Here is a 21510-nt window from a genome sequence, read left to right as displayed (position 1 = left end):
AAGTTATGGATGATAACATAAAACAGCAGTTTTTTGACACAGTATTTTTGGTCTTCTTGGATGAGGGATGAGTAGTGTGAGGTTTATCTCCTGGAACGTCAACGGCCTCCGCACCAAGCCCCGAGCTAATAGAATTTTACAATATCTGAAGGACTTGGATGTGCAGGTCGTGGTGTTGCAGGAGACCCATTTGACTCATAGTGAAATGCTTGCCCTCATCAAGAAGAATCGATGGATCGACTTTGCGGTCTCCACCACTCAAACATCACATACCAGGGGTGTATCTATTATCTTTAAAAATGGAGCTAAAGCCAGGTTGGTCTCACAAGCTGTAGACTTCTGGTAGATGGGCCATTGCGTCAGTCATTATAGCAGGGTCTCAAGTTACAGTTGTGGGCTATTATGGCCCGAACCAGGATGACCCTTCTTGGCTGGAATCCGATTTTTCGCAGTTACTTTCCTTCTCAGGCCCCACAATACTAGCCGGCGATTTTAATATTGTGCTGGACCCTGTCTTGGACAGATCTCTGATTTTGTATTAAACTAGATCCTTCCTACTGGATGCTATGAGGCAATATGGGTACGTGGACAAAGGTCGGGGCAACAACAAGGGGTTTCTTTTCGGAACCTCAAATACCATCACAAGTCAAGGATTGACTTTATTTTAATCAGTCAAAGGCTGGTAGATTCTGTTCAATCCATACACTATCTCTTGTCTCACCTTTCAGACCATTCTGCGGTTGAGCTGGAATTAGGCCTCCGTATTAAGAAACCCCCTAGTACGTGGTCCTTTGATCGCTCTCTCCTCTCCAATGTTGAGGATATCTTATATCTAAAGTCGGAGACCCAATTTCTTTTTTATATCAAACAACGGCTCCGCCACAAATAGAATTATTTGGGACTCATTTAAGGCTACCTTGAGGGGGCTCATCACAGGTAAAATTGCCTATCGTAGGAAGCAATATAAGGAGAAGATCTCGTCCATTGAAGCAGATATGGCTCGCATTCAACAGGACATTGACATTAATTGTACAGCTTCAGGGTCTATTTTAGATCCTCTTCAGAATCAACTGTTGATTTTAAAAGGAAGCCTGGCTTTGGTTCTAAATCTGAGGGTCCAACAAAGATGGGAGGCCAGCAAGTTGGCACACTTCGAATATAGTGAGGGTGCTGGAAAATTACTAGCATGGAAGACCAAAATAGATCAGGTCCGTAACAATATAGCGGCTATAAAAGTAGGAAATAACAACTTTACTTCGGATGAGGAAATTAGGAGGGTTTTTAGGGAGTTCTTCCAAAACATATATCAAGAAGATAAGGTAATTACACCTGAGGCTATTAAGAGCTGGTTGAGTAATATTGCTTTGCCCTCTTTTTCCTTTGAGCAGTCTCAATATTTGGACAGTCCCATTACAGAGGATGAGGTGAGATCAGCCATCAGGAAGGGTAAGAGGGGGAAGGCGTCCGGACCCGATGGGTTGCCAGCCGAGTTATATAAGGTCTTGGAGTTAGAAATCGTCCCCTTCCTCACTATCCTATTCAATCAAATTCTTCTAGAAGGAATGCCTCCTCCGGTATCGTGGGAAAAAGCCTCTATCACCCTTATTTTAAAACCTGGTAAACCTAAGGAGGCCTGTGGATCGTATAGGCCGATCTCAATCTTAAATGTGGATTATAAAATCTTCACCACAGTTTTATCAACTAGATTGGCCTCAATTGCTCCTTCGGTTCTTCATTCAGATCAGAAGGGCTTCCTGAAAGGGAGACAACTTTATGAACTTACTTATGATTTAATTGGCGTCATAGATATGGCAATAACCAACAGTCTCCCATTAGCACCCTCACACTGGATGCAACCAAGGCTTTCGACAGGGTCAATTGGGTGTACCCGTCAGAGGCCTTGGCCAAATTCGGTGTGGGCGAGAGGTTCCGTAGGGTGATAAGCCTGCTGTACAATAATCCATCTGCGTGCCTCCTTGTTAATGGAGAACTGTCGTACCCTTTTTCCAGCAGGGATGCCCGCTTTCTCCCTTGCTTTTTGATTTTTTCATTGAGCCCTTCGCGCAACATCTAAGGGAGGAGGTGACCATCAAACCTTTTTCCTATCAAGGTTGGATGAGAAAGGTAGCATTATATGCCGATGACGTGCTTATTTTGACATCAGAGGTCACCACTGCACTCCCGGCTATCTTGAAATTGGCTCATGCATTCGGAGAAGTGTCGGGATATGAGATCAATGCAGCCAAGACTAAAATGCTGGTATGGAATGATGAGGACTCTGTAACAGAATTTCAAGCAGGCATCTCAATGCGATATTTTGGTTTGACGATTGTGAAGGACATTAATAAACTTGTCCAAGTCAACTTATCAGCAGTCGTCAAAGAATGCCGTAAGCTTCTTCAATCATAGTCCCACTTGCCCCTTTCACTATTAAGTAGAGCTAACCTCATTAAAATGTCGATCCTGCCCAAAATTTCTTTTCTATTTAATACCATTCCTTTATATTTTGATCAAACTATTTTAGCCAAGTTTCAGTCCAATATTTCATCCTTCATCTGGAATAACCACCTTCCACGAATTGCATGGAAAAAACTAAGACGGCGAAGGGATGAAGGTGGCCTGGCGGCTCCAGACCTAAAGATCTATGCATGGGCCTTTCAATTATCCCACTCCCGAATGCTGTTGAAAGTACCCTCAGCTTCTGGGGTGGGTCCAATGTTTGCAGCTATGTTGGATGGGGAAAGAGTTAATCGTTCAGGTTTTCTTTTTAAATTTGGCAATCCTAAGTTTAAAAAAAAAATCAAACTGAAGACTCTACAAGGGCTTGCAAGAACATGGACCGAAGTTATGAAAGCTATAAAACAAAATTATTTTTGTGAAAAAACACCGCTGTGGGTGTTGCCTGAAAATCCTGCTTGGCTTGAAGACAGTCTAGCTATCCCTTTGAGAGGGGCAGGTCTGGAAGTTTGGGGAGACCTCTTTTATGAGGGGGATCTACTCTCGTGGGAACACCTGCAGGTTAAGGTTGGCCCCAATCTTTCACGATTTAAATATTTACAGATTCTTAGCTGGACTTTAGCCTATAAAACCTCTCCCGCCAACAGGAGTAAGTTCAGACTTGGAGGTCACAGCCCACTGGTATCTAATTTAGTAAACTTGGGTCCAGTTATAAAAGAAGTATCCAAGTGGTATAATTTCATACTGGATGAGTCGGATGGGGACTTCGTTTTGCCGGAGTCGCTATGGGGCTCTGATCTGATGGACCACAATCTACAAGATCTTTGGATGGCTTCTTTTGAACTCCTGTGGAACATTGTAATGACCCTCCTGGTTACGCAGGAATCACATCTTTACCCTGCATAGGGCATACTACTCCCCTCTTAGGTTGTCTAAATTTTCAGGAGGCGAGTCAGTGTCTTGTGCTAAATGTGGGCTGATTGCTGCATCAGATGCACACATGTTTTTTGAATGCCCTCATTTAGCCACATTTTGGGAGGAGGTCAGCAATTCCCTCACAGGGTCATTGGAAAGACTTGTCACTATAGATTTGCCCCTGGTGAAATTTGGTGTTCTAGAAGGTGTACAAAGTCCAGCTAAGTGCCTAGTATTTTATGCAATCCTGCTTGCAAGAAGGGAGATCTGCAGGAAATGGAAAGAATATTCACCTCCTACCTTCAGAGATTGGCAAACTTCAGTCCTGCAGACCTCACGTACCGATCTGGCCAGATCTGGTAATCAGAGTAAAAGGGCTTTTTGGTATTTATTATCATGGCTTCATTGATCTATCCGGGTTTTTTTCCCCCCCGGGTCCAATGAATGATCTCCTATGGTGCCTCTAAAGTTTGCACCAGTGGAATAGCCGTTACCCGGTTCATGCCCGGCCCCAATTGGCTGCCAACTACCCCAAGGTTTGCCGTAGATTGGTAAATCGTGGATTTTGTGCCTCTTTGGAACGCAGTTGACAGCTGAGGGATAGATGGCCCTCACTATACTTGTGTCCCTTCCAGTTTTTCAGATCAACTGAGACAGCTGATCTCTGTCAATTCCTTTTGGCACTTTGTCTACATGGTGGTTATGAGGACAGAATTTTTTTTAAAAAAAAAATGTAAGGGAATGCTACATCCTTGCGCATGGTGTTTGAATTTCTGAAAACATAGGAATAAATCATCAGAAAAAATTAGGGTAATCTCTTCATCATGGAGCGAGTGCACCGGGCCATAATGCAGCTCCCTCCACCGGGTGAGCCCCGGCAACCGATGCGGTCTTAATCCCGATAGTTTAGGATTTTAGATGATATCATGTGGGCTACATGCACCCAAGTGAAATTGCTCTTCCAGTCGGCCAACATCATGAGACCGATCAGTTGAGAAAAGCAATGAGGTTGTAGACGGGACACTACACATCGGACTGCTTCCTACATTATATGTTCCTACATTTTGGATATCACACTTTCATTCAGCCCATGTTCGACCACACTGTAGGCTTATAATGAATTCCTATGGACATTAAGTGGTGCATGCATCTCTGTGCAAAACCCCATGCTATGTAAATAAACGAGCCAAACTTGTATTTCACAGTAATTACCACTTGCATAAGGGACCAGATGTGTCTGTTTTGTCACTAAGAAATACCTCCTGCTGATACATTTGAAAATCACAAGCCCAATATTTATTTCGAGAATACTTTATTAGTTTCTGTAATCAAACCGAGATAATGTAAATAAAGACCTTAAGTATTTCATATGGTGCATTAACTCCCTGTACAGATGGAAAAAATGCAGTTAACATTTTCTCTAGACCAATATGGCTGTTAAAGTTTCTGTACAGTGCAAACTGAACATACAAGCAGGAGAACATAGTACAGTTTCGATTTCCCCACCCCATCAAAAGTTGCCAAAGTCTGAAAAACATAAGGAAAATAAACAAAACCATCCAAATTATATATATATATAAATCTGTATGTATAAAAAAAAGGGCAACCGACAGAGACCTGTTGGGCATTGTAGCAGCAACAAACTTCTGCTGCCTCTGCAGTCAGGTGACCAAAATTATACAGAAAATGTTCGAGCTCATTCTGTGATTTAATAAAAAAAAAAAGGAGGAAAAAGAAAACAGATTTCAGAAACATTTTCTTGCGACTTATGTGGTACCAGGTCTTTATCAACTACCTAAACCGTCATATGGAATGAAAGCAGAGAAGCCTTCTTAAACATTATTGTTATAACAGCTCGTCTGGCACAGCCACTACTTAGTATGGAGAAAGGTACAGGCTATCTTACATTCACTGAATTATAGTACAGTATTGCCCTGCAAGAATGAGAATGCAAGGTTTTATTCTTTAAAAAAAAGGCATCGTTTTCACTTGATTAGAATTTCAGCACAATATCTGTGGCCCTGAAATTGACAAATACTTTCCCTCAACAAATTAAAAAAAAAAAAATGAAGACATGAGGGTATGCTGCGATCCAATGAAGCAGGAGTACAGTCTACATTATTTCAATTTTGAAGGAAAATTGAAAAATACTCTAAAATAACTGCCTCTGGCCCAAGATGTGGTGCTGAATCACTGATGGTAAACAGGACACAGTTGGCATGATCTTCGATGCGCACAGCACAATCTTGCCGTTAAGGAAACAGCAATTTTGACTTGTCTTCATTCTAGAATTACAGCCTATGTGCAGGCAGTCTGCTAAAATATTTTTCAAAGCTAATTAATAGATAACCTGAATAGAACGGTACATAGCAAATTGCTAAGTCACTGGCTCTTCGCCAATTTCTGATGACTCCCTCAACAAGGGTCAAGGAGAGCACATAATGGAGTTCATACTAATGCCCTAGGAGTGCGCAGTACACTAAATTAATTTGAAATAGGAGAAATCGGATGTGCTTACTTAAAAACACGCCTATCTTTAATTTCGTTTTAAAACAAAAACTTGAGTAACTGCCAAACATTGCTTTTCAAAAGGACAAAAGATTGCAGAAATTAACAGGTCAACCGGAATAATTATATAAATTTGTTGATGTTTGTCTGAAAGGGGACCTAGTTACGATTCTCAATCATCTCAGTTTATTTGCGAAACAAAATCAATAAAGCATCAAATCTCTTTAAATAAAAGCAGAAACAACTCCATGGAGTTTAAGTGATCCCCTATGTACTCCCACGAGCCATGAGTCATGGCAGTTCTGTGGTCCGCAAAGAGGAGAGCCTGTCCTGCTAATCACACACGGGTGATCTCCAACATCGCTCCCTAGACCTTGGCTGCTATCATTGTCTATACATTACAGAAATGCATAATCGACGCAGACACCATGCCACCGTCCACAAAGCTCAGGCTAACAGCAGCAAGACCACAGACAAGCTGAAGTCTATAAACCAGACAATACCAGGTCTACTACAACGTTCCTCGGGAAACGCAAGTCAGCCCACTCATCTGTCCCTTATGTTTGCTCAAAAGTATGGTGAAAAAAAAGGACTACTTATTCCATTTCTTCCATTAGCCTTTTAAGCCTTCTGCTGCCATCAGTAATATTTTACCTTTTAAAATATCCAAACCCAAACAAAAAACAGTAAGGGATACAGCTTGCTAACATCCCTGGCATTTTAGGATTTGGTTTCTTCTGGTTTTATCGCATGAGGTTTGATTGGTCCTGTTCGAATGGGCTTTGTTGGGGCTGATGGTGGCGTTGTGGCAGGCTTCTCCTCTGCCTTCTCCTGTGCGGAGATGGAAGGGTTGGCCAGAACTTCCGGTGGTCTTGCTTCACTAACATCTGTCCTGGGAGGTTTGCTTCCTGGTGGTTTGTTCAGCTGTTCTGAGAAGAATCTCTGTGTTGACTGGAGAACCTCTGCTCTCTGCTTTGCCTTCAATAGAAAAAAAAGGATTATGTAATTCTGCAGAACAGACCCCTTTGAATAAAGCAATCATCGCCGATATCTACAACGTTATTATTCACTACGATGCACTTCTAGTTGGTCAACGGAGCAGACTAAAGTAGAGACAAACACCCACTACTCACCAAGAGAAAAAATACAACATTGACAATAGAATGTGACCAATTCAGACCAGGGGAAGTTGTTTATTGCCAATCTAGAAATTCTGTGCATCTAATGAAACCCTGACCTTTTGCCTAAGAAATGGTGCTAACATATACTCACTCCTGACAGGCTGAGAACCAATTCAGGATAGATGCATAGCACAGGAATCTAGAAGAAGTCTATGTTGGAAAACTGCAATGTTATGAACAAATTAATTATACAACTTTTTACATAAAATATATATGACGGAATAAAGAAATGAGTGGTAAAAACATATGATTATTATCTTTAAGTAAAGGGAGACCGATGTAGCCAAGACAAGAGCATGCTCGCAATGAAGCCCTTAGTACTGTAAATCTGCTCAGTGTCCACGAGCCATACAACAGGCAAGGTTATGATGTAAAAAGTGTGACAAAGGTGTAGGAAGCTGGCTCTGTGTACTATACCAAAGTGAGATATAGTGTGCACAGAATCCAGTGGAACCCCAAAGGTAGGCAGAGATAAAAGTGGTTGCACCTTACTCCCTATTTGCGGTAGTGTGGTCGAGCAGTAAGGCTTTATCAGAGGGTAGTGTTAAGCATTTGTTGTACACACTCAATCAGCAAATGATATCAAACACACTCAAAGACTAAACTTCAGACCAATAGGCTTTGTATAAAAGCACAAGTTACTACTTGTGTAACGATATATCTGTAAGAGACATTCGTTAGTGATAGATTCCTTACCTTAGAATATCCCCAGGTGCCAGACTGGATCCGGAAAGTGTTTGCTTAGCAGTACCCCTGCGTGTCACTAGGTGGCGTCGTGCAGGTATGCGTCCGTCGCTGGTGTCATAAGCGCCGAGATGATGCCACGGAGATTACTTAGGCGCTACCCATGCGTGCTGACGTCAGTTCTGCGCACGACTTTCCGCGCTGAAACGCAGAGCCATGCAAGGGACCGACCATTAGAGCAAAAAACTAGGGCCCTAAAAGGGATGACCTTAACAGTTCGCAGAACGGGGAAGATGGGTGGGGCAGTAAGGAATCTATCAATAACTAATGTCTCTTACAGATATATCTTTACACAAGTAGCAACTTGTGCATCTGAAAGAGGCACGTTAGTGATAGATTCCTTACCTTAGAAAAGATACCCGAGCAATAACAACCCTGGTGGCGAGTCTGCGAACAAGATTACACCAGAAAGTCACGGAGCACAGAACAGCCAAAGAAGCAGTCTCTCCGGACCGGACTGTCAAGGCAGTAGTGCTTAGTAAACGTGAGCAGCGAGGCCCACGTAGCTGTCTGACAAATGTCCTGCAAGGGAACGCCGCGTCCCTAGGCAGTAGTGGTTGCTGTCACCTTGGTGGAATGGGCACGTAGCTCCAAAGGAGGCTCCTTCTTAGCCAAGGAGTAACATGCCGTGATGCACAGAAAGACCCACCTGGAAATGGTCCGTTTGTGCAGAGCCCGACCTTTTTTGGCGCCCACGTTGCCAACAAAGAGTTTATCATCCACCTGGAACTGTTATGCAGGCTGCAGATAGAAGGCAAGCGTACGTGTTGGGTCCAGACAGTGGAGACTCTCCTCTTCCCTAGAAGGATGCGGAGGCGGAAAGAAGGTGGGCAAAGTGATGGTCTGCCAGATGTGGAAGGGCGTGACAACCTTTGGCAAGAAAGAAGGGCGGACCTCAAAACCACCTTGTCCGGATGAACAGAAAGGAAAGGAGGTTTAGAAGAAAGAGCCGGGAGCTCACTCACTCTTCTGGAAGAAATGATAGCTACCAGGAAAGCCGTCTTTAGAGTAAGAAGACGTAAAGGACAGTTATGAAGAGGCTCAAAGGGAACGCACATCAGAAAAGTTATGAAAGGTACGGGAGGGAACGTGTGCGTAATGCCTTTGAGGAAACAGTTAACAACCGGGGACTTAAAAGGAGAAGGCTGATCGGGAAGCCGGAAATGGCAGAAAGATAACCTTTAATAGTGCTTAGAGCAGAGACCGTGCTGGGCCAAAAACAGAAGAAACAGAAGAACCTCAGAAAGAGGGGTCGAAAGGGGATCCACAGCCTTTGCTGTGCACCATGCCACAAACTTGTTCCACCTGCAGGCGTATACCGACTTTGTGGAGGGATGCCTGGCTGCCAGAATTACATCACAAACTTCAGGAGGCAAGTCAAATGGCCTCAACTGTCGCCGCTCAATCTCCAAGCATGGAGGTGGAGACTGGACAGGTTCGGGTGGAGGACCGTCCCCTGCTGTTGTGACAGAAGGTCCTCCTGAAGAGGCAGACTAATCGGGGGATCGACAGACATACTGAGTAGCTCGGGATACCATTATCTTCGTGCCCAGTCCGGAGCCACAAGGATACCAAGGGCCCGGTCACGCCTGATCTTCAGCACTCTGGGCAGAAGTGGTATAGGCGTAAAGGCGTACAACAGACCGCAGCTCCACTCGCGACGAAAAGCGTCTCAGAGCGAGTGCCGCCTTGGAAATTCCAACGCGCAGAACTGATGACATTGCGCGTTCTCTTCGGTGGCGAATAGATCTAACCAAGGCTCTCCCCACTGCTGAAAGAGGCCTTGCGCCACGCCCAAGTTCAGACGCCATTCGTGATCCATCGAGCACCGTCAGCTGAGTTCGTCCGCCCTGGCGTTCAGAGAACCTGCCAGGTGTTGAACCATCAGAGTCACGCCCTGATGTTCCAGCCACTGCCAGAGGCGCAGAGCCTCCTGGCATAGGGTCCACGTCCCCACCCCGCCCTGTTTGTTGCAGTACCACATGGCGGTGGTATTGTCCGTGAACACCTGCACTACACTCCCCCGGACAGAGGGAAGGAATGCCTTCAGTGCAAGCCAGATAGCCCGCAGCTCCAGAAGCATGATGTGGAGCTGGGACTCCGCCGGAGACCAGAGGCCTCTGATCTCAAACTCTCCCATGTGGCCTCCCCAGGCCTGGAGGGACGCGTCCGTCACAACCACGTGCTCCGTAGGGAGAGGGATCTGCCGCTGAGCCACCACTGCAACTGTCTTGCAGTGCCCTCCGAGATCAAGACATGGTCGGACAGGTCTGCCCTGATGCTGGGCTCACTGAAACTTCAGGTCTCACGGCAGAGCCCGCATCCGCCACCTGGCGTGATGCATCAGAAGGATGCAGGAGGACATCAGCCTCAGAAGCGGCAGCGTCAACCTGACCGAGATTCGGGATAACGGCTGAAAGATCGGAATCAGAGCCTGAATATCCCGAACTTGCTGCTAGGGAAGATAAACCTGAAACTGCGCCGAGTCCAGAACCGCTCTGATGAAGAGGAGCTTCTGAGAGGGACACAGGTGTGACTTCGGCACATTGATGTAGAACCCCAGCAGGTGCAGGAGGTCGGCCGTAGTCTGGAGGTGGTTGACGACTGTCTGGGGCGAGCCTGCCTTCAACAACCAGTCGTCGAGGTAGGGGAAGACTGAAACCCCTAACCTGCGCAAATGAGCTGAAACCACCTCCATCACTTTCGTGAACACCCGTGGGGCGCTGGTAAGGCCGAAGGGGAGCACGGTAAACTGAAAGTGCTTGTGGCCTACCGTGAACCACAGGTAATGCCGGTGGGCCGGCAGGACGGGAATATGAAAATAAGCGTCCTGCAAGTCCAACTCTACCATCCAGTCTCCTGGGTCCAGGGCAGCTAGGACCTGAGCTTGTGTCAGCATCTTGAACCTGCCGGAGGAAGCTATTGACGTTCGGCAGGTCCAAGATAGGGCGTAGGCCCCCTTTGCCCTTCATGGGAACAAGAAAGTAGTGGGAGTAACAACCACACCCTACTTCTGGCCCAGGAACGCGCTTGATGGTCCCCTTTCCCAAGAGGGACGTAACTTCCTCTCGTAGAAGTGTCAAGTGATCCCCCGACATGCAGTGGTACTGCGGTGGCATGGCTGGAGGGGTCGCCTCGAAGGGGAGGGAGTAACTGAGAAGTTGGCCCGATACGCAGTGCTCACTATTCTAGTGATCACTATGCATCGGTCCAAACGACCCTTATGGTGATTGGTTGTAAGTCAACCTTAGACCAGCTATCCTAGTAGCGTGGATACGAGCAGTCTTCGGGCTAAACTCTAGAGGGCGTGTTAAGCCAGCTGTTATACCATCACATACCTCTTGAACACCAAGTGAAAGGACACCACACAAGTGTTGTGAAAATAAACAGTGTATTTATTAGAATCACAACAGCCCTGTACTCTTTGTGAGGACAGGGTACTAAGCACACAACGAAACTCTTAAGAAATACTTCAAGTGCACAATCAATACAAGTGCCCGAGGGCACGGAAAGTTTAGTGTTCTGGGGCGAACCCGATAAGGTAAGTCGGAAGCGATAGGGACTCGGGACCATTCAAAAAGGAGGCTATGCGGGCACCGAAATGCCGAAGTTACCTAGCCCAGGGGCTGCGGCTGCACAAGTCTTTACAGACGTCGGGAGTCTTCGCTGACGAACCAGGAGCCGGAAGGAAGGAGTTGCTGGCCGGCGACCAGTGGAGATAGTTCGTAGAGATCCAAGCCTGGATCAGAGATGGATGACACCTGAAAGCAGAGGGGACCAAGTTCGTAACTACTAGCCAGTAGTCAAAGGGTACCAGGAAGGCACCGGATGATCGTCACCTCGACTAGGTGAGTGGGCGACGCTAGGCTCTGCAGTCTCACGGACCAGGAGGCGTTGTCGGCGACCAGGATGGAGGTGCGAGCTGTCCCACGAAGGTTGATGCTGTCGGCGTCGCTGGGCCCAGGATTGGGGCAACAAGCCTTGGCAAATTCGGGGCCACGTGGTGGACCCAAAATGGCGTCTTGAGTGGACCAGGAGGGTCCGGGGTGCTCCTCTCTCAAAAGGGAGCAAAAGGCCAGTCTGGAGCAACCAGACCAGCAGCGTTGGTTGTCGGGCGTCGTCGAGAAGGCCACAAGCCAGCGGCTAGTAACCAGACAACGTGCTGAACAGCAAAGAGCAGAAGGGCCCCACGCAGATCGTGGAGATGCTGGGAGGCTGCACTTCGGTGCTGGAGCTGCTCAGGGTCGGGGCGTCTCGGACCCCAGAGCACTCACCAGAGGATCCCTCGGTGGTCGTGCTGGTTAAGAAATCGTGCAGGTCTTGATGATGGCCGGTCCCTCGAGGTCTCGTCGCACCCACAGATCTCAGCTGAGCTGACGATGTGGGTAGAGGTCAGAGGTGCCAGGGAAGCCGGTTCTCGTCGAGCTGGGCAGTCGGATTACTGAGGAAGGACTTAAAGCAAACCGCCAAGTTCTTAGATGGTGCCTGCGGATGCAGGGTGGCTACTCCTTAGCCACAAGGGAGAAATCTTGAGAAGAGTCGAGAGTTCCTTTCGTAGAAAGTATTCTTGATTCAAAGATGATCTAATTTGGAAGGGTCCCCGCTCCTGCCTTTATCCTAAAGAAAGGGGTGGGTACGTGACTAGGTCCTGCCCTAGGGGTGGGACCAGGAAGGGGGGTGGTTACACACCTCTCCCATGCCGGACTTTCCCCAGGTCAGGGGCTGGGTGCCCCTGGAACTGGTTCTAGCCGGCAGATGCGTAGTGAGCACCGGGATGCCACTTCGCAGTCACCTTCCTGTAAAGCCCTGCCTACCCAGGATACACAAAACCCTGTCTGGGATGGTGCGAGCACCGCCCCGGACAGGAAACCCTTTGTCCAAGCTCTCCTCGCTGGAAGGACTCCCAGCAGCAGGAGGTCAGACTCGTGTCTGTGGTGGCAGCATCCATTTTGTGGAGCTGAGGCTTCAGTTAACTTTAACCGGGGTTCACAGTTACGTACATGTCGTGTCCCTCTAGAAGGGCGGAATGCTAACCCCGTCGCCAGCATTGGTGAGGGGTCAGTATCCCGATTCGTATGACACCTTACTCAACATGTCTGGATAACGCGATACCGAAGTTAGCGATATGGCACGCATTATCATGGAACAGCCATTGGGTCTTGGTTCCGCAAGCTGCAACCGGGCTCGGCTCATGCCAGAGCCCAATTCACACGATTCCACGCACTCTGCCTTCAGGATTGTCAAGGCCTGCCATAGGAGTGACTGATAGGAATGCGGGTGTCCATTTTAGGGTTAGATATATGTATACTATATCTAAAGCAAAGGGCGAGTACACCACCTTGCCCCAGCTGTCGTGCAGCCAGTTGTGTCAGATTTAGATGGCCATCCAGGGGTGGCATAATACATGCTTCAGCCCCTGGTAGGCCCTGGGTACACCGATGCCCTGAGTTACAGGGTCTGACAAGGTGGCCCAGTTCCAATTGGGTAATGCACCTAAGGTACACATATCAATTTAGCGAGAGAACAGCTGGGCTGTGGGTCTGATTGGCAGGCCCACAGCCCGAGAAAGTCGTAAACCAGTGAAACAAAAGCAAAAAGTCTGGGTGATCATAGGATTGCAGACCCTACTCTCCTACAGTAACCCCTTCGGACGATTTGCAGCATCCACCTGTACGATGTGACAGTGCGCCAGTGGAGGTGGTGATGGCGAACCCTGCCACCCACTGGCGTCACATGGGCCTGAAATCTCGGACAAGGAAGGTTTTGAGGCGGATGCTGAAGGGGCAGGTGTGGACTGGCCTCGCCATTGTCCCCGACCGCCGCCACGGTGGTTTCTGTGAGAAGTTGGCCTGACATTCAGTGTTCACTATTCTAGTGATCACTATGTATCAGTCCAAACAACCCTTATGGTGATTGGTTGTAAGTCAACCTTATAGACCAGCTATCCTAGTAGCGTGGATACGAGCAGTCTTCGGGCTAAACTCTAGAGGGCGTGTTAAGCCAGCTGTTATACCATCACATATACCCCTTGAACACCAAGTGAAAGGACACCACACAAGTGCTATGAAAATAAACAGTGTATTTATTTAGATCACAACAGCCCTGTACTCTTTATGAGGACAGGGTACTAAGCACACAACAAAACTCTTACGAAAATACTTTGAATGGCACAATTTACACAAATGCCCGAGGGGCACGAAAAACCATATACTATGGAAGTGGAATGCGAAATTACTAGCAGGTAAGTACTGGACTAATAGGCTTTGGAATCGCTAGGACTACGTTACTGAACCTTCAGATTACTAGTAGGAGGCCTAGGGGACTCGGGTGCAGAGTGTGCACTCTCACGCGGGATGCGGAACAAAGTCTATGGGAGCTAGTAAAAGCAAAGTTAGTGTTCTCTGGCGAACCCGATAAGGTAGGTCGAAAACAGTGGATCTGGACCCTTGGATAGTGAGGCTATGCTGGGGCACCGAAATGCCGAAGTTACCTACCCCAGAGGCTGCAGCTGCATAGGTCTGAAAAGACGTAGGGAATCCTCGTTGACGAACCAGGAGCCTGAAGAAAGGAGTTGCTGGCAGGCGACCAGTGAAGATAGTTCGAAGTGATCCAAGCCTGGATCGAAGATGGATGACACCTGAAAGCAGAGGGGACCAAGTTCGTGACCACTAGCCAGTGATCAGATGGCACCAGGAGGGCACCGAATGGTAGTCACCTCGACCAGGTGAGTGGGCGACGCTGGGCTCTGCAGTCTCACGGACCAGGAGGCGTTGTCGGCGACCAGGATGGAGGTGCGAGCTGTCCCACGATGGTTGATGCTGTCGACGTCGCTGGACCCAGGATTGGGGCAACAAGTCTTGGCAAATTCAAGCCCACGCGGTGGACCTAAAATGGCGTCTGGAGTGGACCAGGAGGGTCCGGGGTGCTCCTCTTTTAGAAGGGGGCAAGGGCCAGTCTGGAGCAACCAGACCAGCGGTGGTGATGTCGTCGGGCGTCGTCGGGAAGGCCACAAGCCAGCGGGCTAGTAGCCAGACAACACGGTGAGCAGCAAAAAGCAGAAGGGCCCCACGCAGATCTCGTGGATGCTGGGAGGCTGGACTTCGGTGCTGGAGCTGCTCAGGGTCGGGGCTTCTCGGACCCCAAAGCACTCACCAGAGGATCCCTCGGCGGTCGTGCTGGATAGAAGTCGTGCCGTTCTGATGATGGCCGGTCCCTCGAGGTCTCGTCGCACCTACGGTTCTCAGCTTAGCTGTAGACGTAGGTAGAGGTCAGAGGTGCCAGGGAAGCCGGGTCTCGTCAAGCTGGTCAGTGGAATTCCGGAGGAAGGACGTGCAGCAAACCGCAGAGTTCTTAGATGGTGCCTGCGGATGCAGGGTGACTACTCCTTAGTCACAAGGGAGAAATCTTGAGAAGAGTCGAGAGTTCCTTTCGTGGAAAGTAGTTTCTTGATTCAAAGATGATCTAATTTGGAAGGGTCCCCGCTCCTGCCTTTATCCTAAAGAAAGGGGTGGGTACGCGACTAGGTCCTGCCCTAGGGGTGGGACCAGGAAGGGGGGTGGTTACACCCCTCTCCCATGCCGGACTTTTCCAAGGCCAGGGGCTGGTGTGCCCCTGGAACTGGTTCTAGGCGGCAGATGCATAGTGAGCACCGGGGTGCCACTTGCAGTCACCTTCCTGTAAAGCCCTGCCTACCCAGGATACACAAAACCCGGTCTGGGATGGTGCTAGCACCGCCCCTGACAGGAAACCCTTTGTCCAAGCTCCCCTCGCTGGAAGGACTCCCAGCTGCAGGGGGTCAGACTCGTGTCTGTGGTGGCAGCATCCATTTTGTGATGCTGAGGCTTGAGTTAACTTTAACCGGGGTTCACAGTTACATACATGTTGTGTCCCTCTAGAAGGGTGGAATGATAACCCCGTCGCCAGAATTGGCGAGGGGTTAGTATTCCAATTCGTATGACACCTTACTCGACATGTTTTGATAAAGCGATACCAAAGATAGCATTTAACCGCGAGGATTATAATGCACTTAAGAGTATATGGTACGCGTTATCATGGAACAGCTATTAGGACTTGGTTCCGCAAGCTGCAAACGGGCTCAGCTCATGCCAGAGCACCATCTCACACGATTCCAAGCACTCTGCCTTCAGGATTGTTAAGGCCTGCCATAGGAGTGACTGATAGGAATCTGTGTGTCCATTTTAGGGTTAGATATAGGTATACTATATCTAAAGCAAAGGGTGATTACACCACCTTGCCCCAGCTGTCGTGCAGCCAGTTGTGTCAGATTTAGATGGCCATCCAGGGGTGGCATAATACATGCTTCAGCCCCTGGTAGGCCCTGGGTACACCTATGCCCTGAGTTACAGGGTCTGATAAGGTGGCCCAGTACCAATTGGATAATGCACCTAAGGTACACATGTCAATTTAGTGAGAGAACAGCTAGGCTGTGGGTCTGATTGGCAGGCCCACAGCCAGAGAAAGTCGTAAACCAGTGAAACAAAAGCAACAAATCTGGGTGATCATAGGATTGCAGACCCTACTCTCCTACAGTTTCCACGTCCGCCACCGCGCTGGACGGTAGTCTGCCGCCCATGGCCGGCAGGACGTGTGGGGGCGCCCCTTCCTTGGCCACGAAAGGAGCGAAAAGCAGCAGTTTGCTGGCGAGGGGCCGCATGGTCTGCCTGGTCGCAAAAGAGGCGTCGGCCATCAAACGGCATGTCCATAAGGGTGTTCTGGACATAAGCCGAAAAGTTGGCAGACCTCAACCAGGCGTGGCGACGAATCGCCACCGTCGTTGGCATCGCTCTGCCCAGTGAGTCCGTGGTATCCAGTCCACACAGGATGGAGTACCGTGCCCCCTCTCGACCCTCCGCGAGGGCTTGGGTAAGTTTAGTCTGGACCTCCACCGGACATTGTGGCCGCACGTCCGCGACCGTGTCCCACAGAGAGTGGGTGAACCGGCCCAAGAGGCACGCGGTGTTGACTGACCGCAGCCCTAAACTCAGGGAGGAGAATACCTTCTTCCCGTACTGCTCATACCTCTTGGATTCCCGATCAGGGAGAACAGTCGGGAATGAGGTCTGGGAGTTGGAGGCCTGTACGACCAGGCTCTCGGGGGTGGGGTGGGTGGACAGGAAGCAAGGGTCGCCCGGAACCGGGCGGTGGCATCTGGCCACGTTCCTATCTACAGGCTGACCTGTTGCGGGTTGGACCAAGTGCCGAGAAGAACGTCAGACAAGGCCTCATTAAACGGTAGCAGAGGCTCAGCTGATCTTGCCTGCGGTTTAAGGACCTCAGTGAGGAGGTTAGTTCTCACGGCCGTGATGGGGAGCTCCAGGCCCAAGGCCTGGGTCGCCCGTGTCAGTACCACACTATAGGCAGTCCCCTCCTCTGTAGCCACGGTAGGAGGGGAGACAAAACCAGTGTCCGGCGAGGTGTCTAGACCACTGGCCTTCCCTAGCTCACCTGTCCAGTCCTGATAAGACTGGCACCCCTGTGCCAGAGGGTCCTCAGACCCCTCCCAATCCCCCTCGCCACCCATCTCTTGAGACTCAGGACCAAAGGATGGGGTCGGGTCATAGAAGTAGAAATCTCCCATCGGCGTCTAGAGCGGCGCCGGACCCGAATCGAGAGAGGGATCTGGGACGGGGGTGACACCCTGGGGGCCGGCGCAAGGCGAGGTCGTAAGGTCGACCGGCGACTACCCGGATCCGGATCCTGCGGCGCTGGGACCGAAGTCACCGACGGCGTTGAAACCGAAGCACCATACGACGTCTGGGTCGAAGCGCCCGACCTGCTGGAACACCCAGTCGGGGCCGCTGGGCCCAAAGGCGCCGCGGAGCCAGACTGAGGAGTGAGCAACCTCATGGCCGTAGCGGCGCAGGGCCGACTGCCGGAGCTCGAGTCGCTTGCAGGACCGCTCCCGCCTAGCTTTAGACGTCAGAGCCAGACAAGTCGGAGCAGGCCTTGTCGTCATGGTCGAGGCCCAAGCAATGAAGACACCGGCGGTGAGGGTCGGTAACCGACATCAGTCTGTCGAAGTCGGCGCAGGGTTTAAACCCGGGCATCCCTACTGGCACCGTCGGAGTCGTTCGACTTCAAAAAGGATCGAAAAAGTTTAGTCAAAAATTGACTAAGGGGTACCACTTTTTCTGGATCTGCGCTTGCTGGCGCGGAAAAAAGAACAGACGTCAGCACACGAGGGCGGCGTCTAAGTACTCCGGCGACATCATCCCGGCGCCAACGACTGACGCGGAGCCGCAGACTACGCCTACCGACGCGCAGGGGTACTGCTACGCAAAAGTTTCCGGATCCAGTCTGACACATGGGAATATTCTAAGGTAAGGAATTTAATACTAACCTGTTTCTTTCAGATATGCAAGTTACTTTTCAGATACATTTTCTAACAGTGCAGTATACCCGAGATGCACTGTGGTTACACCATCAGGGGCACTAGGGTGACCCAGTGCAGAATGCTGAGGCCCTATGTTGCCCAATGGGGGATAGGGGGCCTCCGGTTGATGGGTGCTTACGAGTAGGCCACTGGGTTGTGGAAGCAGAGCTTCTGGACTTAAGCTCAGGGCAAATAGGGGTTCAAGCCAGCACAAAATGGTGCACCCTAAGCATCACTGGTGCGGTTTTGGCATCAGGTGTCCTGTAGCTTTCAATGGGGAGTCTTTGGCTGGCAGTCACGGCAGGCTGGGGGACAAAGGTCTTCTGGGTGTGACCACTTGGAGAGGTAAGTTGGGATGGTTAGGCACCATTGGTTAAGCCACCCAAGGCCATGGGTCCTCAGGTGCAGGGGTGCCTTTTAGGGTTGGATCTTCTTACCAGCTCCTGGTCGCGGTTAGGGGGGCCTTCCGGTTTGAGGCTGCAGGCGTCTGCTGGAGGCTTGAGGCAACTCAGGGGTCACCAGATCTTGGGTAAAGATCGCCGGGGAGACCTCCTCTTGGTGTTGGGCCATTCGAACTCGGGCCGTGGGTGTCTGGTGCAGACTCGCAGATCGTGCCGGAGCTGGAGTCTGTTGGTGAACAAATCCGGTGTTCACAGGAGGCAGAGTCTTTTCTTTTGAACGCAGGGCAGGTCCTCTGGGTTCTTGAGGCTGCTGGCTGCAGGACACACCGTAGTTTCGCTTCTGCAGGTTCGAGGTGGGGACAGGCCGGTAGGGCTGGATCCAACTCAGTAGTCTTCTTCCTCTTGTTAGCTTTGGCACGGCTGTTAGGTCCTTCTTTTCTTCTTCTGGTTTCTTGTCTGAGTTCTTGGTTCAGGGCTGCCCCCTAAACACTGTATTTAGGGGGCGTTTTAGGGGTCAGTAGTCAATGGGCGACTGACCTTAGGGTGACTACACCCTTGATGTGCTCACGCCGCGTGGGGGAGTGAGCACATTCCCTAATCCTGATTGGGGAGTGCCTGCCATCTGCAAGACGGGGCGCACTCAAGATGGGGGAGGCGATGTGAAGCCCAAACTTAAGGGTGGGGTTGGCAGAGGTGGGCACACCTTCTGGGCTGGCTAGTTTTTCCCACCAGTCTTCCTGCAGAAAAGGAGGGGAGACCGGATGGGGGCCTGCTCCTGATAGCAGGAGAGGCTGGGGGTCACATTACAAAAGCTGCAAGGCCTTTAAGTTCCCATGCCACATATGGCTCTTACTGGCCTGGGGGAGGTGTGACCACCTCCTTACAGGAAAGGTTTTGTTTCTGGGCTAAAGGAGTGAAGGATCCCACCCCAGGGGTCCAGAAACATGTCTCATGGTGACAGGCTGGTGTGTACCAGTCAGGGAACCCACCAGAGGGTCATCAGTGTGGATTTAATGTGCTGAGAAGTTTGATGCCAAACTTCCCAGTTTTCAGTAAAGCCATTATGGTGCTGTGGAATTCATAATGACAAACTCCCAGCACCATATAATCTTAGTGGTATTACTGCACTTACAATGTCTATGAATTGGTCTAGACACTGTAGGGGGTACAGGGCTCATGCATCTGTACCCTCACCACTGGTGTAGGGCACCCAGCTACAGGGGTGGCTGACCTATGCCAGGTCAGTGGGTTGTAGGCATAGCACACAGGGATGTGTGCCATGTCGACTCTTCACTTTATTCTGCACCAAAACATGCAGTCTGCAATGGCAGTGTGTGTGTGGGTAGATGTACAGGGCCTCTAATGGTGGCACAATAAATGCTGCAGCCCTTGGAGGCCTTCCCTGGAAACAGTGCCCTAGGAACCCATGGTACCTTTTACAAGGGACTAACATGTGGCCAGAGAGGTGCCAACTGAGGGCACGAGGTACAGTTTTAGGGAAAGAACACAGGCCCTGGGAACCTGATTGGCAGGGACCCAGGGCACATCAAGTCAAAGTGCATCAGGAGTCTGGCAAAAAGTGGGAGGGTGACTGCAACAGAAACCGAGCTTCCTATAAAAGGTAACAAATGGACAGCTACTTGAAAAACCCACTGTGTGCTCCCTTCGGTAGTCACTACGGGTCTTCATCAGGACATGGTGCGGGGTGGGGTAGGAGGGTGGGGGGGGTGGGGTAGGAGGGGGGGGGTAGGAGGGTGGGGGGGGGGAGAGGGGGGGGGAGGGGAGGGGAATACAGCCTAGTGCAACCCAAAAAGAGTTCTGGCTGCTTATACCCCTTAATAGCGTCTGGAGAACAATTCAGCAAGGACCGTTGCATATGAATTGCTAAGGGCATTTGTAGAAGGCTCCGTCAATCTGCACTGGAACAGCAGGCATCAGTCCTGCTCGAGACAAATCTTAGGGAATGAAACGTCGACGACGACAGGCTCAGAACTACCAAGGCCCTGCATGCCAATAGGAGCATTAATAGCCACCAGGGCTTCTGGTTATATGTCTGGCCACAAAAAATCTTTCCTCTCCCTTGTACATAAAACCCTGAACCACCCTGTATATACCGCACAAATTGTTTATCACTGAGCACATATGTCACATAATCACTGTATATGTCTCACCCATTGTAAACAGCCGTTGAACTACTGAAGAATTGAGTATACATGAATTATTTAATTCTGATAAATGTGTACTAGATACATTCAAACCGTGTTATTATGATTTTTTCTGATAAACCTGTTACAGTTGTAGGCTTGTGTGATTTCCACGCCCCATTAGTGTTTGGGCTGCATGACAAGTAATGCACTGACAAAATAACTATAAAAACCGACAGAAACAACTTTTTCTATTAACTTTACACCCAGGTTCTGAGGGACACAGGGTCGTCCCGTTTTGTTATTGCATCTTTCTAGCAGCATCAATAGTAACCAAATCTGGTGGAGAGTCTGATCTGAGGAAGATAAGGACGTGGTCAGGTGCCTTATACTTCTTCAGGATATGTGAAGGTACAGAATCCACAGATGCTGGGGTGAGAAAAGTGCAGCGCTGGTAATAATAGACCAGGAACCAGAGGCAAAAATGGTCTGGATGCAGCTCTATGATGGAGAGTTTCAAATATTACTGAAGTAAACATGACAGGCGCATGCATATAGATATTTAGTTTTGCTGTCCCTCTGATTAGGACACCATAAAAGGTGATAAGTTCATCCACAGGCAAAATCCTTGCCAGAGGTGACTCCAACAACATTGGTGAGTAGTCTTTCACCAAGGAGCGAGAAGTGATGGTGGACCATGAAGGAGACCTGTGTATTTCTCTGTGAGATTGAGATAAATGAGCTAGTCGAGATCTGGGTGACTTACT

General features: G+C 49.6%; 1 protein-coding gene across 3 annotated transcripts in view; it reads right to left on the bottom strand.

Annotated features, from left to right (window-relative positions):
- Positions 1–4667: 4667 nt before the first annotated feature.
- PRRC2C (proline rich coiled-coil 2C) overlaps positions 4668–21510 on the bottom strand; it is a 1200196-nt gene continuing 1183353 nt past the window's right edge. For all 3 annotated transcript variants that reach the window (XM_086955980.1, XM_086955997.1, XM_086955989.1), the window contains one exon: positions 4668–6858. In XM_086955980.1, coding sequence (XP_086812106.1) covers positions 6601–6858 — 258 coding nt within the window. In that variant the 3' untranslated portion in view covers positions 4668–6600. The remainder of the gene's footprint in view (positions 6859–21510) is intronic.

This window comes from Lissotriton vulgaris, chromosome 1_1, assembly GCF_964263255.1.
Source record: "Lissotriton vulgaris chromosome 1_1, aLisVul1.2, whole genome shotgun sequence".
NCBI classification, from domain to species: domain Eukaryota; kingdom Metazoa; phylum Chordata; class Amphibia; order Caudata; family Salamandridae; genus Lissotriton; species Lissotriton vulgaris.
This window is presented reverse-complemented; position numbering and strand designations above follow the sequence as displayed.